General features: G+C 36.2%; 1 protein-coding gene across 1 annotated transcript; it reads left to right on the top strand.

The window, feature by feature from the left end:
- Positions 1-14,119: 14,119 nt before the first annotated feature.
- On the top strand, positions 14,120-17,322 carry LOC131060468 (uncharacterized). The gene is made up of 6 exons (XM_057993708.2): positions 14,120-14,953; positions 15,158-15,246; positions 15,404-15,614; positions 15,870-15,941; positions 16,408-16,661; positions 16,732-17,322. The coding sequence occupies exons 1-6, from the start codon at positions 14,864-14,866 to the stop codon at positions 17,060-17,062; spliced, it is 1,047 nt and encodes a 348-aa protein (XP_057849691.2). The 5' UTR covers positions 14,120-14,863; the 3' UTR covers positions 17,063-17,322.
- The last annotated feature ends 2,099 nt before the right edge of the window (positions 17,323-19,421 follow it).

Raw genomic sequence — 19,421 nt, 5'->3', positions numbered from 1 at the left:
CCGAGAGAGTATCTGGTCCAACCTGTTGAATATGATCAAGAAGACCCTGAGTATCCTGTTGTCTCCTAACAACTCTATCTCGCTCAGTAATAAGAGTCTGCACCTGTGCTCAAAGTTGATCAATCTGTGCTCTCAGACTATTAATAGTATCTTGCCTTGACACATCATGCTCTGGTGCATCCTGCTCTGGCATATCATGCACTGGTGCATCCTGCTCTAGTAAATCCTGTTGTGGTGCATGAACACCAATCCCCTCACCAATAACCTGTCCAACTACTGGAATCTCGATCCGAGTAACTCTCTGAACTCATCATCTAATCAGGGAAACATGATCCTCAGGATCCTCATCATCTCCACCATACGCTACAATAACCCTAGGATCTGGCTGAATCTGTCCAAAATCATTGCCTCTCCCACAACCCCCATCCAGTCCAGTCACCCTACCTCCTGTCAATGGTAACCCTCTCGATGATCCCATGCCTGTCCTGCCATGCTCTCTCCCAATTCATCCAACATCTCTCCCACCCATAGGATGTACTCTCTCAATCCTGCCAGCTGATCCAAATGGTCCTCCATGGACTCTCAATCGACCTCCCCTCCGTCCAGGTCTCCTACCACCACCACCTCCATCCCCAACATCATCTCCACCTCCCCTAGCCTCATGAGCAGCTCTAAGCTCTCATCTCTGTCTGCATCTCCTAGTAACTAGATCATCTGAGTCATCCTTATCATCTCTTGAACTAGGAGGAGGATCTACTGGATTAGTAATGTGAGGAAATGGATGAGCTAATATATACTGGGCATAATGTGCAGTAACCCCGGGATCAAGAATGTGTAATCTCATATCATAAGCCACTCTCGAAGTAGAAACAAACTCTGCACAAGCAATCTCAAATGACAAGGAAGGTCCCCAATCTCATCTATCTTTGTAATGCCAAGCATATATCGTCACGCCAGTAGGCATAGGCTGGATGATACCAAACTGTCTCAAAATCCGACCAATCAACTGTCACTCAACAATGAAAGGTGTCCGACCAATGAGATATCTACTCTATATGATAAATGGTAATGTCTATGCATCATCCATCCATGGCTCACAATCAAGATATGGTCTCCAAGTAATGCTATCCAATGAATCAAGCACCCAATGCCAATACTCCATCTTACCCAGCTTATGCTGAGTAAGGATGCCTACATAAAAATACACATATGGCTACCTCTCTCCATGAACTCTGTGATGGATAGGCCGTGTAATAGCAATGTGCGCCCAGCACCAGATCTGCAATAAAGTGCATCTTGTAGACAAACCCGCACTCTCATCATACACTACCTGGTGAAGATCATGATATAAATGTGCTAGCATGCAAACACCCTAAGCATATCGAGCACGATGATGCATCATACTCAGGAGAATCTCACCCCATCCAACCGAAAAACCTTGTGATCTCCTATCAGGACATATAAATCCACCAATCAAACCAGCAAGAATAACATGAAGAGCCTCAGAATACATCACCATATCAACCCATCTGATCTCTCCTCTACCAATGCTATCATCAGCAAACACAACTCTGCAAGCCTCTATCCCAACCCGATCCTGATAATCATACTGCACAAGCTTGCCAGTCACTGGGATATGCAGAATCCTGTAGACATCCTCAAGAGTCACACTAATGTCACTCGTCGGTAGGTGGAAAGTGTTATGCTCATTGTGCCATCTCTTGGCCAACGACGTCAATAATCCTCTATTATGCGTAATCTCAGGCACATACAATAAATGGTGTAAACCACATGCATCTATATGTCTAATCTTAGCCTGGGTCAACTTCGGAACTAAATGACGCACTACGGGTAACTTCTCCCGACACTGGAGAACATCAAGTTTCTCCTATTTTGTCAAGAGAAATCAATCAAAACAAATCAATCATCAAATCTATCTATCTATTAAATCAAAATTGAATCATCAAATCTATCTATCTATCAAATCAAACTGAAGCAAACTACGTTATCTATCTATCAAATCAAAACTAAAGCAAAATAGGCTATCTATCTATCAAATCAAATTGAAGCAACTTACGCTATCAAAACATTTTAAAACATATCAATCATGGTTTTTTATCAATCATTGAGTTTACTCAAAAACTCTGCTAAGCTCTTACATCAAAAACTAAATCGGTTTCTTAGAGCTACTCTATCAATCAAGCTAATCAAAGCTCCTCTATCAATCAAGCTAATCAAAGCTACTCTATCAATCAAGCTAATCAGAGCTATTCTATCAATCAATCCAGCAATCAAATCTATCTATCGATTTATCAATCAAGCAATCACGCAATAAAGACCCTATTTTTATCATCAATGCATATTAAACATGTTAAATCTAATCATCAAAGTGATTTTTAGCCTTTGCACTTATCAAAAAAAAAAAAAAAACATCAAATTTGAGCAAAAGCGCTATCCTATTGAGCATTTGTGCTAAACTACAACAAATGCGCTAAATATAAAGGCATTTGAGAAAACCTAGTGCATATGTGCTATCTTTTTGAGCAAATGCCCTAAAACTACAAGCATACGTGCTAACCCATACAAAAGCGCTACTTTTTTTAGCAAAAGCGCTAACAAACGATGCATTTGCACTATCCTATGCATAAGCATTAACATTTTTAACATATGCGCTAACAAAAAGAGCATATGTGCTAATCTATTCATTTGCGCTAATCCTAATTGCATATGCACTAAAACAAATTGCATTTGCGGTAACCTAACGCCGAAAAAATTTGGAAAATTCAAAAACACGCCCAAAACATGAAAATTTGAATGAAAACTTGCAAACAAGGTTCGGGATAAGATACCTACCGGATATCCATACTCGACAGGTCACTGGTAATGCCAAACACATTCAAATTGATGACACTCCACAGGAATCACCATTTCGCCACCTCAGCAAGAAAATTTTCTCCACAAGCTGACAAGGATAAACAATGAAATTAAAATTAGCCTTGGTTAATTTTATATTTACTACTTGAAGAGTAATTAATTTCAATGGGGTAATTTAATTTGTTTTTTTCAAATGAATTTAATTGACTAAGTTTTTATTAATTATCATGAGAACAATCGTTCAAACCAGAATTTTTGACAATTTCACGATCAATCTCCTAGGGGGCACACAAACAAAATTTTCAATCTCTATCGGGCGCACTATCAAGACTTGATTTAATATTTGAAACAATGTTGTCTTGACATTATTTCAAAGAGGGGCAAAATGTATACACATAAAAATTGGCTATGGGTAATTAAATAAATATTTTTATATTTATTTAATAATTATTCTTCTATTAAATAGTTAATTTGAAAAGATTAATTTATTTAATTCATTTTCATGTCTTTCTCTTAATTAATATTTTATTAATTAATTCATTTGTCCTATTCCTCTAATTAATTAAATATCTAATATTTAATTATATTCTCCAAACAATTAAATATCCAATATTTAATAGTTATTCTCCTATCCTATAGTCTCAAAAATTAAATAATTCTTAAATTATTTAATCCCTTTTCCAACTCACCCTCCATCTCCACTTCATCTTCCATTTTCCAACTCATCAAATATGTGGCTAAGGAAATTAATATTTCTTAATATTAATTCATCACTTATCTCCAACTTCCAAACTTAATGAAAATTGTGTACGTACACATATTTCATAACCTTCTCCTATATTCTCTCCAACATCCCTACATCTTAGGAAGGACTTGAGTCCACTTGTCCTACCATGCCTAAATCTTCTCCAACCATCCCTAGATTCTCTCAGTCAACAACCCAGTCAAGGTGAGATGAGTGACACTTGTCTTCTCCTTCCCCCTTTCTCTCAACCTTCACCTTTGCTCACAGTCATCCAAATCTGCAGATCTGATCAGGACCATTGATCTAAGCCACATCATCTAATCCTCTCAAGGTCTATAAAATCAAGAGCTTCAGTTGAGAAAGAGTTAGACTTCAAGAGACTTCAAGTGCATTTTGCAAGCTAATCATATGCATCCGTGAGTTTTAGTTTTGAAGCAATGTCATGCCCAAAATTTAGGGCAAAAACGGAACAAATTTTTTTTTTAAAACATACTAATTAATTAACAAGTCCACTCACACGACAAGCGTTATAGAAATTTCCATAATTAAATTCGAGCTAGTCCTGAGGTGAACCAAGCATCGATAGATTGTTAAATATTATTTGCGGAAAACTAACTGGTTTAATATTATCTCCACGAGATACCTAGTCCTTGGGTTTATTAATTCAATCAAGCTAAAGGAATAGGAGAGAGAAAAATTAATTTAATCTCCAATATGACTATAAAGTCTAATCAACCATTTTTTTTATTTCTCTTTATTACTTGCTTCAAATTATAACCAGAATTATATAAATATATATATACATATATATTTATATATACATATATATATATTTATAATTAAATACTTCATCCAAATTATGACCAGAATTTATATATATATATATATATATATATATATATATATACATATATTTTAAATATTTTGATTCTAATTCAAAAGCACATTAACTTTCTAAATATTAATCCATATTTCCCCAACCCTAATTAGGGTTCTATTTTCTCATATTATAATATCAAACCTAATTATCATATTATTTTTAAAACCCATTTGCCCTAGCCCCACCCGGGCTAGGGTTTAACTCATATCTTTTTTAATAGAAAATTTTATGCTGGGCCGAAGACCCCAAGGCGGCCATGTTTATTTTTTTGTGCAGGTTTCGGATGTTGGAGGCGGGGAGAGCCGTGGCGCCACTGTGTGGGCGCACAGTGGGCGCCGCGGCACCACTGTGTGTCCACACAGTGGGCGCCGCTAGCGGCTCCCCACCGTGTGGCCACACAGTGGCGGCCGCGGCCGTCCACTGTGTGTCCACACAGTGGGAACCGAAGCGGCTCCACTGTGTGTGCACACAGTGGGTGCCGCGTGGCCCTCACTGTGCGTACACACAGTGCGGTCCGCATGGACCCAAAAACATTTCCCCATTTTTAAAAAAAAATTTAATATTATTATTTTTTTAAAAAAAATATATTATATATAAATATATATATATATATATATATATATTTATATATATATATGTATATATATATATATATATATATATTTATATTTATATAAAATTTATAATCATAGTTTAAAAAGGGTGAAATTATTCCAATAAATACATTTAAAAAAAAAAAAAAAGATTTACATGCAACAATCTTAAATTAATATACAAAGGAAAAGCAATATATGTTAATTCAAAATATATATATATATATATATATATATATAGACTTAAGTTTCCTTTTTAAATGATTGTATTTCTAATTAGTGTTGGTTAAAAAGCTTAACAATTGAATTTGCTTCATTCCTCTCAGCAATTAGAAACAAATAATTAAAAAAGGAAACTTAAGTCTATATATATATATATATATATATATATATATATATATTTGAATTAACATATATTGCTTTTCCTTTGTATATTAATTTAAGATTGTTGCATGTAAATCTTTAAAAAAAAAAAAAATGTATTTATTGGAATAATTTCACCCTTTTTAAACTATGACTATAAATTTTATATAAATATAAATATATATATATATACATATATATAAATATATATACATATATATATTTATATATAATATATTTTAAAAAATAATAATAATAATATTAAATTTAAAAAAAAATGGGGAAATGTTTTTGGGTCCACGCGGACCACACTGTGTGTACGCACAGTGAGGGCCGCACGACGCCCACTGTGTGCACACACAGTGGAGCTGCTTCGGCTCCCACTGTGTGGACACACAGTGGACGGCCGCGGCCGCCACTGTGTGGCCACACAGTGGGGAGCCGCTAGCGGCGCCCACTATGTGGACACATAGTGGTGCCGCGGCGCCCACTGTGCGCCCACACAGTGGCGCCACGGCTCTCCCCGCCTCCAACATCCGAAACCTGCACAAAAAAATAAACATGGCCGCCTTGGGGTCTTCGGCCCAGCATAAAATTTTCTGTTAAAAAAGATATGGGTTAAACCCTAGCCCGGGTGGGGCTAGGGCAAATGGGTTTTAAAAATAATATGATAATTAGGTTTGATATTATAATATGAGAAAATAGAACCCTAATTAGGGTTGGGGAAATATGGATTAATATTTAGAAAGTTAATGTGCTTTTGAATTAGAATCAAAATATTTAAAATATATGTATCTATATATATATATATATATATATATATATTCTGGTCATAATTTGGATGAAGTATTTAATTATAAATATATATATATATATATATATATATATATGTATATATAAATATATATGTATATATGTATATATATATTTATATAATTCAAGCAAATAGTAATAGAAAATATCATATATCATTTTAGCATAACCATGTAGTATTTGCATATCATAGCATCAGTTAACTACAAGTTATTAGTCCATTCTTCATATGCCATCTTGGAAGCCATCAGTGCATTGTCTGAGAGCACACCATTTGCAACCAAGAACAGTGGAGTTAGGACACAATGAGACATAAATCATAAAGGTAAAATAATGTTTTATTTTAATATGTATTTCATGTAGTTTCATTGGTTGAATTTGGATTTCCTGTATGCATTTCCATTTGAATTTTGTGAAACTAACTTATTGCAGGTAACATTCTGAGGATGAAATTCAAGCTCACACAGTAATTAATGCATTTAATGCACTGCATGAGTTTAATGAATTTATTTTTTTGAGCTACTTTAGTGCACCTGGTCCCTCGAGTTGATCAACTCACTAAAGTGGGGGAAAAATGTAGTGTCATAAATTACACCTAGTGCATTTATGACACTAAATCATATTATACTTGGTGCATTTATGATAAAGCTCGTGATCATAATTTCCTTATTATGACATCAAGAGCTCCAAAAGCAAAGGAGTGCCAATCACCCTGAAACCTCATTTGAGATTATTCTAGGTTGGATGATAGCGCGATGCGTTGACATCAATATGGCGTGTGAACGTCCTAATAGATTATCAAATTCAAATTAGCATATTTTGCATCAAGTTTTTATTGACATGTGTCCCCTCACATGGGTGCATCTTAAATAATCACCCCCACCCGTTTTGAGTATCAAAACCCCATTGTTTGTTCATTTTGGTATCTTTATTGGACTCTTGGACTATCTAACTCTCTAAATCTAGATTCTCTCAATCCCTTTGGATCTCATTTGCTATAGCGAAGCTCTGTTGAAATTCAAATTGAAAGCATTATCACACTATATCAAGAGGGGGGTTTGGCTATAACACTTCTTCTCTCTTATCTTATTTATCTCAACTCTTGCAATTATGCAGTATCATAGTTATCAAATCTTTAATGCATCTATCATCTAATTGCATTTTGATCAATTTATCTCAGTATCTCTTGTAATAGGGGTTTTCCTCCATTGAGAAAGGTTTGTTTCTATTACATTCTCAATTTATCTTTTATCTGATCTAGCTATCTATCTGGTTGTCTATGGAGGTGGAGGTGGAGCCAAGTTCGAGGGTATGTTATAGCGGTATTCTACTCTTTGATCGTATAGACAACATCATGATGCGCAGTGCCAAAATCCTAAATTTGAGACTCTTCTCGATTGGTAATAAGACTTATTTCTCGTATAATTCTTGTTTCTATAGTTAGTACATTTTTTAGAATTACTCGATAGTTCATTATTTGTTGTTTTTTATTTCAAGTGTGTAAGTAGTTTTCTACATTTTCCAAGATCACTAGAGTGCCAATTTAGTGAGGTAGTGAAGGAAGGTTTGTTCCTCAAGATCAATCATCCTAAAGTAAGAAATGTAAAAATAGAAGATGCCACTGAGAGGGGGGTGAATCAGTGCTTTTCAAAATCCTTAACCTTTTAACCCTAAGTGTGTGTATCGGTTAGCAGATCTAACACAAGATCAATATACCTATGAGATACAAAGAAGACCAAAATGCAAGCACACACAAAAGGCACATCACATAACACCGGATATACGAGGAAAACCCAACATGGGAAAAACCTCAGTGAGAAATGTTGATGGAATCTATTGCTCCAATCCAGCCTCACAATAAACAACTGTATTACAATGTTTAGGGCACCAACCCAAGGAGCACCAACCCCTACACCAAGCACCAACTCAGTGATCACAATGATTACAAATAATACAATAGTTACAACCCAGTTACAAATGAATTTTGTAAACTCTCACAATCAAATCACTGGTTCATCTTTTCTCTGTTCTCTATCGGTTCTCTGCTCACTCAAACCCACCACCACTTGTCACCACCGGTACTCTTCACTCTGTTGGTTTTGTTCACTCTGTCGGTTCTGATTCCTCTTCTTCTCATTCTTTGCCTCACCTAACCTCTCATGATTCTCACTTTGCACTGCTTCACACTTTGTTGCCTCCTTGCCGGTTGGAACACTATCGATTCACTTGATTGCTACAATCTTTAGTAGCTTACCGGTTACTTTGGCCTCACCGGTTTAACCTTTGTTAAACCCTATTAGGGGTTATGCCTCTTCAACACTTAGTCAGTATTATATTCTACAGATTACACTCAGACTGAATCACTAGCACGCTCTTCTTCTCCTCTATTCGGCATGCATCATCATCTGGCAGCATCAAACATCTATGATCTTTGATCTACATATTTATGCTTGAGATTTCTTGCCAAATCATCAATTCAATCTTGGCACGCTAGGGTTCCTTCCACTGACCATGGACAGTATCAAATCATATCTAATCTGCATGGGGATTGACAACCTACAAGCAATCAGACATCACTGCCATATCTCATTTCTTCCAATACACGTTTGCTATACTTCGAAAACACGGACCCTATTTTGTCAATCACATTGAATGATCTTGTGGTTGTCTTCACCAAATCCGATCTGCACTTGGACATCCAGCATCGATCATTACGTCGATGAATTAAATCCTTGTCCTTTGACCTGCCTTGAGCCGCAAACCTCTACAATCAACCCAAGATATTCAAGGTCTTCATTTAATGTCGATTGACTCTGTAATTACCTCGTTGAAGCACTCTTCACTGAGCTTTGCATGCTTGCCACCTGGTATCCACATGTCATCTTTGTCGACATCTAGCTCAGCAAAGTCCACTATGTCGGTTCAGGTTTAGTCACCGACCACAACACACAACCGATATATACTTCATACTACGGATCTTCTTACCCTACCGGTCATGCATTAACCAGTCAACCTTACAACCATGCAGTCTCATGTTTTGTCGGTGGGATCACATCAGCCTGGTCATAAACTTGCCAAACCATAGTATATATCTAGAGTGAGTCACTATACACATGTCCATCTGATAGGAGCTTTTTGCTTTGCCTCTTTTCTCTCTTACCGGTTGACATTGACATGTCAACGGTCTCTAATGCGCACCTCCTATCATACCAGTTGCAAGATAATCTCAGACATCAATCATCAATAGGGATCTCTGTTGATATCAACATTCTGGTAACTCCATGTTAGCAACTGCTAAACCTTACCTTCATCTTCATTAGATCGGTTCTCCTCTTGACTGGTTTGTCAAAGTGATAAACTTATCCTTCCTTTTTTGTACCGGTAACTCATCATGCCTTCTCTTGTTGATCTGGTGCACATCTCTAGTTTCACATGTTGGAGGCTTCTGATCTTTCACTTTGGTCATCCAGTATGTGTCTTCAACCACTTGGCTTTAACTTCTCTGATTGTATTATCTTGGAGGGTTATAATGAATTCGATGCATGTTGTGAGATAAGCTGAGTATTGCCACTAACTGGTGGGAGTAGATAGACAGTAGCACTCAATCTGCCAAACACCCGGTGGGAGTGGATCCTTGTCATTCATTCTACTTCCGGCATTGCACTGATATGACTTTATTGAAACTGAGAAAACATATCTTCAATAAAAGCATATAATCCGGTTGACATCCCCTTTGTCTACCTTACTAACTCGCAGTAGCCCAAACTTTGTTGGTCATATCTTCATCCTAGGATAACATCTTCATCCAGTGGGAGTCCTACTGTATGTCATCCAACTGCTTACCGGTTGTCTGCACTTTCTCCATTTGCTCAACCTTTCTTTCTTATCAGCTACATGCTTCTTGGTTGGCAACCATACACTGCCAACACATCACTCATCAGTTGGCATTGTCATAAAGCCAACTGTCTCCAATGCCTATTCACCGGTCAACATCCCAACAATCCATACCGATCAACATCCCATATTTACTAGTGACAAGCTATACCGATAACATGTTATACCAATTGACATTAATGACACCATTACCAGTTGACATCAATGACAACACAATACCAACAACAAATCCCCTCCTCTATAGATATCTACCATTTGCCATTCCATTATAACAAACTTTCCAAAAAATTTCTCTTTTTCTTACTAGTTGCCACCAATATGCCATAGAATTGCCAGATGACCAAGCTTTGAAAACTTTTTTGGCATTCTTCTCAAAATGGATATCCTTACTATAGCTTTTAGTCATGATCACCAAATGCCCAATCTTGTCAAACTATCATTATTTTTTACTATATTCTTTGACCAACTCAATCTCATCGTATTTCTCAATAATGCTAATAGATTGTTTTTTATATTAAAAGCAGCCAAAATGAAAGGGGGCTGACCCATGAGAGAAACATAGAAACAATGGCAGACCACTGTCAACAAATCATCAAAAAAATTACAACCCACTTACTTTCATCTATCAAAAGCAAAGATCAATCTATGAAGGTTCAACAGATATATAAAAAAATTGATAAACATTTTAAACATTTTCCACACAGGGCAATAGGTATATAAGTTCAAATATAAACAAAGACTAAAACTATACGCCCGTAGGCTACTAAGACTAGACAAAAAACCAGAGTTTTGCAGCATAGAAACAATTTACTTCTTTTTCCCATGGCTTCTCTTGGGGAGGAGCTTCCTTTCCCATTCCTTGGTGAGGAATTTGAAAAGGGCCTTGTAGTCTTCATCGTCCTTGCTTTTTCCTTTGGAAGAACTTTCCTACAGAAGGCATAGGGTGGTCACCAAGCAACGCATCACATTCAACGCAAATTTCAAGACATTATGCATCTTGTTTTCCATCGCCTCCATCCCACTGGAGATTTCCTGCACATTATCAAATAGGGCCTCCACTTTCTTACCCAACTCCGCCAGGTTGTTGTCATCCTCCTCCTTTATGCTTCTCGCCTCCTCAACCACCATCATCTTCTCCAGTCTGAGAGTCAGGGAGGGAGAATTTGTTTGGGACTTGGGGCCAGTCTCTGGACTCCTAGAATTATTTGGGCTTTCAGAGACGTGGTTGGAGCTGATAGAGTGGGGGGTTGAAGTAGAGTGGAAGAGGGCCACATTCTCAAAAGGGCTTGAGTTCCCAGTGTCATGCAAAGAGGAGGGGTCTCTTCAAGGTATTTTAGAGGGTTTGGAGGCCAGTCTCACCAAACGACAGGGGATATTGGCCTCACCAATTATTTTTATATTAGAGTCAATCTCCTGGATTCTGACTTTCTTGGGGGTTTTAACATCTTTAGGGGGTGCTTTTTACTTTTCTTGCTGTAAGAGCCAATTTCCGGTAGCCGAGGAGGGCGAGCATCAGGTTTAATGGTAGCAAGGGCAAGGGGACTTTTATCAACCACATTCTGGATGGAGATAGCACGGGGCAGGAAAAGGGCCAGGTGGAAGTTGTAAAGACGTAGGATGAGGCCCTGGTGAATAATGGGGAAGTCTTTACCTTTTTTCTTAGCCTCAGCAATGTCCTTGACATTAGAATCCAATGAATGCAGTAGGAAAAACAGAATGGAAATTTAATCTTTATTTCTCAGGTGGTTAAGGAATGGGAGATGGTAATAATAGAAGATTCCATACCTTCCCTCCAGAGAAATATTTCATCATGATGTAGCAGACCTCGTCCCATGGAGTCGGAAGCTCTTCCCAGTTGAAACCGCCCGCTCTCTTCACCAGGTTTTCACCTTCACGAAAGAACTGGTTCAGACTGGTGGTATCAAAAATGTGGCTCTACTTCTTCCACTTCCTCCCCTCCATAGACAGACTCGTTGCTTGGGAAATGACTTCTTCATTTATTTTGAAGGAGATCCCTCCCATAGTAACTCTTCTGTCCTCCCAGAATCTATGAATTGCTTAGATGGTCTCTCATCATTCCCCTTCACGCTTTCCATGAATTTGTCTATCCCGCCTTCTGAATAGACAAACCACACCACCGACTTAGCTTTAAACTCATCAGTTTTGTCAGGTTCCAGTCTGAGCCTGTCACCCCCCATTGTCGTTTCCTCCAACTTAGCAGGGCAAAGGTGAAACTGGGTAGCAGAAACGCAAAGCCGAGACAGGGCCAAAGCAAGGTTATGATAAAAAATTCGCCAATCTTGAGGTAAAAGCACACAATAAACAGTGTGATTATTGCATCTTATGTCTAAGTAGATATCAAATTCATGAAATCTACTAAATTCGTTAATGCTTGCGACATCGCACTTTCACATGTATGTGTTACCTTCTTTTAGAATTTTCACATCTTATTAACATTTCTTCTATGTCATGCACTTGATCTTTATCATTTGTCGACATCTTGGCATTCATCTACATTTTATTTCCCCTTCGATTGCATTTCTAGCATTTTCAGTTAGGTCTTGTCAACATCATCTTAGGCTTTTAATCTTTGGTCGTAATCATCTTATCATGTCAATTGGACATCGTCAATCCTAATTGAAGTCGAATTAGGGTTTTTTCCTCGATCTTTATCATTTTCAATCATCTTTGATCAATTATCATCATTTTCGATCCTTTTGGATCCCTTGTCAATTGTTGATCCCTTATCAATTTGCATTCGGTTTGTCATTACTCTTTTGTCATTCGACTTTCATCAAGTCGACCTTTTATCAATCTTCGATCGATTTGTCATCGGTCTCAATAAATCATCATTTCTCGTCAATTTTGGATCGATTAGTCATGATCCTTATCAATTGTCGTCTATCAATTTGATTCCCCTTGTCAATTATTGAACAATTTCTCATTGATCTTTGTCAATCAACATCGGCGATTTATCAATCCGCAAGTCTTTATCATTTAATCAAGATCGACCTTATGTCATTTTCTTCAATTCTGTCATGACCTAATTGCCATTCTTGCATTTCTAATTTTTCTCCTAGGGTTTTATGATTTATTCATTTAATCCTATTTGACATTTCCCTTCTAGGTTAAATAAATTCATTTATCCTAGGTTTCTTTTGTCACAATTAAATGTTTCATTTAATTTGCTAATTATGTGCTCTTTGTGAATTAATTAATGAATGAATATTTATTAATTAATCTCACCTAATTTATATTTCCTCATTTTTAATTTTTCTAATTTCTTAATTCACTAATTTTTCTTTTCCACCTATTTACTAATTAGTTTCAAATCTGATTTCCACCTAATTATCCCTCTCTAGTTTCCCCTATTTTTGTGGTTCCTTTGTCATAAGATGGAAGCACGATTCTCTTATTCGTCATAAGTGTTGACATAGCAACATGTCATAACACTTGACTTGGTAACTTGTCCTCACACCTTGCATGGGAAATGTGTCATGAAATGTGACATAGAAGGTGTCATAAGCCTTCTCTTTTCAATTCAATTTTCCCATTTTCGAATCAACTTCCCTATTTCATCTTTTTCATGCTAATTTCATGATTTCTTCAATTGGTCTCTTTCATCAGTCTTTTTCAAGCACAACTCGAGTACCCTTATGTTGTCGCTTTCAAATCCGCCATTTGCAATCATCTTGCTTGCTCATCTTTTGCATTTGTAGGTGACATCCACATAATTTGGAGGCGAAAGAATAACAATGGAGTTCAAAGAAGGAGATTTTTGCATATGATTTGCATTTTGGTTTTGAAATCTTGTCTTTCTTCCTCTATTGAATGTTCTAAGATTGAATTTCATTAGCAATTAGGTTCGTGGTTTACAAATTGTTGTTCTTTTGATGTTTTCCCCTATTTTCCCAGTTATAATTATGTTGGAGGAGTTTTCCATAGGCTTGAATGACTTTCCTTTTCATCACAACTTTACCAAAATAGAGCTGTGCAAAACTCTGAGTGTTTCAAGATTGGCTTTTTGCCTTCCTTCCAACATACGCATTCAAATTCAAATGATACAAAATTTATTAGTTCCTACCTGCAGGAAACTATAGTGGAGGCATTCTCCACTAACTAATGATTAAACTCACTAAAAGCAACCAATCAATAATAGCTCTTTTTCAAATATTCCTTCATGTCCTTATGTTCACATTTTAAAGTTGCACATTTTTTACCTAAAATATCAAAGGCAAGTGTTTTTGGCGCCTACAGAGTGGAGTTTGTGGCGGTTTGCAGAGGGCTGCTCAGATTTCAACGAGAGAGAACGCACGATTGCAGAGGCATGCCCGGCTTCAGAGGAGTCGCATGGCTTCAGAGGAGTCTACAGAAGCAGGGTTGCAGGTAACATTTGGCTGTTACGGTTATAGCTGTCTCTGCATATTGGTTTAAAGTGGAAGATCGAGCATAGGGTGTAGCATCGTCCCTAATTAAAAATGGGGCAAAACCTTTTCAAAATGCAACGGTGGTTAGCAGAGATTGTGCTAGTTACTAGGGACGCACCAAATGTGAAATTCAGAGCAACAGTTGTAACAACCTGGTATTGGATCAACTATCAAATAAACAACGGCCGGAGATCAGTGGCGTCCCCTGAATTTTCATGCTCTCATAGAAAATGTTGTTACAGAAAGAAGATATATTGTGCTTGGAACAGGCTTTATGCAACTCATCAATGCTGCCATTCATAGCCTTCCACTCACAAATGCTTCAAATCTAGCAATAGTTGCAGTTGTTGCGCCCTTTTGCAGTGTAATATTTCAAATCTCTTTTATGAAGAAACCCTAATTTTCAATAATTTAGTGATTTTCTTTCTTTTTTGTGTCTAGATTCAAGTTGACAAAAAAATGTACAGAACAATTCGGTAAAGTTCAAAAAAATGAATTTTAAGAGGGGAATCCATAAAGTATTTCTCTGAAAATTTCAACATATGAGACATCTTTGTTTGGTATGCAGGGCTACAAATGTCCCAGTGGCCTTGACGTTGAGCATTCAATTTCTTTCTCTGCTACACAACGCCAAGACATCATAGCAGTATTGCATGAGTGAGTTTGCCTAATCTTACATTAACTAATGGGGATATATTGACAAATCCGTGTTCATATCTTTAAAAAGTAGGATTTTTTAAACTTATTTTTGTTTTTTTAGTATCAATTTGTATGTTGAATGGGTTTTCTAAACTGTAAGCACCTTATCATGCAGTTCCTTTCAAAATGCTGAAGGGGAGTGGAAAGTGTTTATTGACACTGATACAGAGCTATATGGTGAAAATGGAGCATATGCAAACATTGGTTTTGGTATTGCCGACTTCATTTGCCTTCCCCTGCATGCAGATATGTCTGATTGGTATTGTGCAAAGGTTTTGATTAATGACATGCAGTTGCTTCATGATATGGATGTATCTCATGCACAGGCAAGTTGTCATCTTACATTGTTCAGTATTTTCAGAATTTATTGCGAATTTTGTGTTTCTCGCTGAATGTGTAGTGTCTAAGCTTTATTTCAAACAAGCTGCAGCTCCATAGTTCAGTAACTTTTAACTATGGTTGGCAAAGTAAGAAATTTAGATGGCCATCTTTCTTTGAAGTTGATCTGTTGAGTGATAGTTGAGAATTGTAATGTACGCGTGCCGGTGCACCTGGTTTTGTGGAACGGACTAAACGTACAGTTTAAGCAATCTTGCGGGGTGACTGTTGGTGGGATAAGCGAATGTACCTTCATTCCCACAAAGGCAAAACAAGTGAGTATTATGTAATTTTTTTGTCTACTTGAATTTGAATCAGTGTTCTGCATATTCAATTTACAGTCTTTTGGTGGGAATGTGAAGTAACGCCCTTCATTTTGGCTTTAATGATATTTCATGTGGATTGTTGTAACATTCATGTGGGTGGTTTAAGTAAAACCTGCATTTTGGCAGTAATGTAATTCAAGTGGAAGTGTGGAATAAGTGTTGTACATATTCAATTTACAGTTTTTTGGGTGGTTTAAGGGACAAGCTGCATTTTGGCAATAGTGTTGGTACATAATTTTATTTTGTCTTAATGATATTTCATGTGGGTATTTAGGGACACTCTTCATCAGGTGGGTGGGTGAAAAATTTTACACCCTGAGATTTTGGCTTTACAGATATTCATGTGGGTATTTGAAATTACTCTGTACATTTGGCATTACTGATAGTTTTAGCTCGTCTGATATCTTTGTCACAGGATATTATCCAAACATTGGACAATTTAGTATACCAGGAAGCTCAGAGAATGCCCAACTTGTTTCTCCATTACAATGGAGCTAAAACTACTGCTGAGGAGTTCAGTGCAAAGTGCTCAACCTGCATGAGAAACTTTGGAGTGGTTGGTGTAGCCTCCAAAGATATAGGAGTTCCTATTGCCTGCATCAAGCCTGGAATCTTTCATGGTGTTCACATGGACTATAATCTCAGTATTGACACCATAAAACACTGCAGGTAAGAAAGTGTTACAGAGGTTTGGAATCCATAAAATCTCTACATATACTCACTATAATGTGCTATACAGGGAGAATTTGGAGGAGATTGTTAAGGCCATAGATCAAGTTGATGAAAAGAACAACCCACGCAAAATTTTCAGGCAACACTTGGAGTTTCTGAAAGCAAGGCGTATGGAAAGGAAGTTGGGCATCAAGCTCAAACTGAAGCATAAATCGCCTTTAACAACAGTAAAGAAGAGAAGAAAACACTCGCCTTCTTTTGCTTCCAAAGATGCTACATCTGTTATGTATAAAACATACGCTCTCAGAAACAGATATTCACTCAGAGAGAGGTCTAAACAGATGAAGACTAAGTTGTTTATAGACAACTTTGAGAGCAGTAGCATTTCAACAGCTTGATTTCTGAATCAAAGTTCTGTTATTATCTAGTTTCAAATTTTGTTAGGCGTTTGTGGATTTCCAAGATTTGTAATTAAATGCATACTAAGTTCATTGTAAATAAACATAATAGTGATCACTTCCTAAAACTGATCTTTTTGTCACTGGATTCACCTCATCTTCAATAATTCAGTTTTCTCCGGAATTTGTGGGTTTCCAAGATTTGTAATTAAATGCATACAAAGTTCAGTGATTACTCCCTAAAACTGATCTTTTTGTCACTGGATTCACCTCATCTTCAATAATTCAGTTTTCTTCGGAATTTGTGGGTTTCCAAGATTTGTAATTAAGTGCATACAAAGTTCAGTTATTACTCCCTAAATCTGATATTTTTGTCACTAGATTCACCATATCTTCAATAATTCAGTTTTCTCCGGAATTTGAATGTGCATTGAAGTTTTTTAATTTCATAAAAGAGAGAAATTTTGAGATTCCCCTTTTCTATCTTTCTAAAGAATAACAATTTTCAGATGTCATGCTTTATACATAAAACTTGTCCTGAAAATTTATAATCATTGACACGTGGGATGATATAAACCCTAAGAACTCTAGTAGGCAACTGGATTTACTGTTTAGGGTCTTTCCATAGATATTTTGGATCATACGCTTTAGATTGGTTTGGATCATTCTCTATCAATTTTTCCCATCGTTTTGGATCACTTTCTCTTAAAAAGAGAATAACCAAACATTATGGAAGACAATTAAAAAGAGAGTGATCCAAACATTTTGGATCACTTTGGATCATTCTAATCACTCTGATAAAAATGAAGATCAGTAAAGATTATGGAAGATAATGATATATTTTTAACACTGATGTTAGATCATTCTGGATCAATCTGATTAGAAAGAAAATGACTAAAAAAGTGACCTATTAACATTTTCTATTTCATTAGCCATCTTAGAATGTCAAATCTACCAAATACATTGAATTGTTAAGATTAAGTTTACACAAGATACATTAATCACTTATATTTGATTATGAATGACATCACCATCACCATCTTTTTTACTGCCAAAAAATGTTATAGTGATATATTATATTGGATTACTTAGATATACTTGGATATGTTTCATTTATTGTATCTCCTTTGTGTAACATGATCGAGTATCATAATTTCATATTTTCTCCAGACTCCACCACTAACACAACAACAATACCAAAACTGTTTTTTCTGCCAGCTTTTGGCAGGAACTTCGCTGCTTTGCAGCTCTTGTTTTTTTTTTGGCGTCCTTAGCGTTTTCATTAGCATGATGAATGCCACACATAGCGTGTTCCTCCTTGTTGGATTTGATATTTCCTCTCTCTAATGTAAGTTTCATGTCATGATCTTTTAGCAGTAACAAGAACAAAGCGATAATGGTGCAAATGAAGAAATGAAAATTTGGTACTTGCATATATTTTGGTGCTTCTGATATGTTATTATATATGCTCTTAGATTAAGTATACTTTGATTGTAAATTATCAAAATAATGGTAACAATGCACTGTAATATACAAAGTCTTCTTCAGCTTTCTTATTTCCCCATCATTGTAGCGCACATTTTCTATTTTCTACTTCCAATTACCACTTTGGTTTCTCGCACGTCCTTCAATTTTCCCTACTTTATTGCCATACTCTGCACTCTTTAATGTTTTCAAATGTTTTTTCTTTTTTCTTACTTGCTGCACTGTTTCTCCCTCATGTTTTGCCTATAATTTTTTAAGATTCATGGATGTGATATGATTTCAGATCCACCTCACAAAACTCTCATGTCTTTTACTACCCCTACATAATTGCTCGTTCACATGCATCTTTCCTGGTATGTTCATTTTATGCAAGATTGGAATAAGATTGAAGTAAAACTAATTAAAATTGTAAGATAATAAATGATAATATTTTGAAATAAAATTGATTTAATTAAATCAGTTATATAATTAAATTTAATTATATAATTGAAAAATTGGCATTCAAATGTTAAATTGAAGCGAGAATGAAAAAAAGAAGAAAAGAAAAACATCCAGAAATGAATGAATTTTTAAAGTAATCCAACATTTTAAAAGTTAATCTATTATAAATTTGGGCATGTTCTAGTACATCTATCAAATTTCAAGCAATCATTGATTGGTCCACCCTTATAATTGTGTCAAAAGTATGGAGTTATGTGAGTTTAGCAAGTTATCATCATATATTTGGGGAAGACTTTTCCAAAGTAGCCAATTTCATAACATCTCTTTAGTGAAAAAGAGAAAACTTTGAGTAATGTCAGAATCCTTTCCAATAGTCTATGCCAATCTTACAAATATTTGATCAAGAGAAAGAACTTGTAGTGTGAATGGATAC

Source organism: Cryptomeria japonica, chromosome 5 (assembly GCF_030272615.1).
Source record: "Cryptomeria japonica chromosome 5, Sugi_1.0, whole genome shotgun sequence".
Lineage (NCBI taxonomy): Eukaryota > Viridiplantae > Streptophyta > Pinopsida > Cupressales > Cupressaceae > Cryptomeria > Cryptomeria japonica.
Note: the sequence above shows the minus strand (reverse complement) of the source record. Positions and strands in the feature narration are given on the sequence as shown.

What these genes read in the sequence shown, in the direction of transcription:
- LOC131060468 (XM_057993708.2), top strand. Translation starts at nt 14,864, where the DNA reads ATGCAACTCATCAATGCTGCCATTCATAGCCTTCCACTCACAAATGCT. An exon ending in ATCATAGCAGTATTGCATGA is followed by an intron (nt 15,247 to 15,403) that starts GTGAGTTTGCCT and finishes CTTATCATGCAG; the next exon opens with TTCCTTTCAAAATGCTGAAG. An exon ending in TGGATGTATCTCATGCACAG is followed by an intron (nt 15,615 to 15,869) that starts GCAAGTTGTCAT and finishes CTAAACGTACAG; the next exon opens with TTTAAGCAATCTTGCGGGGT.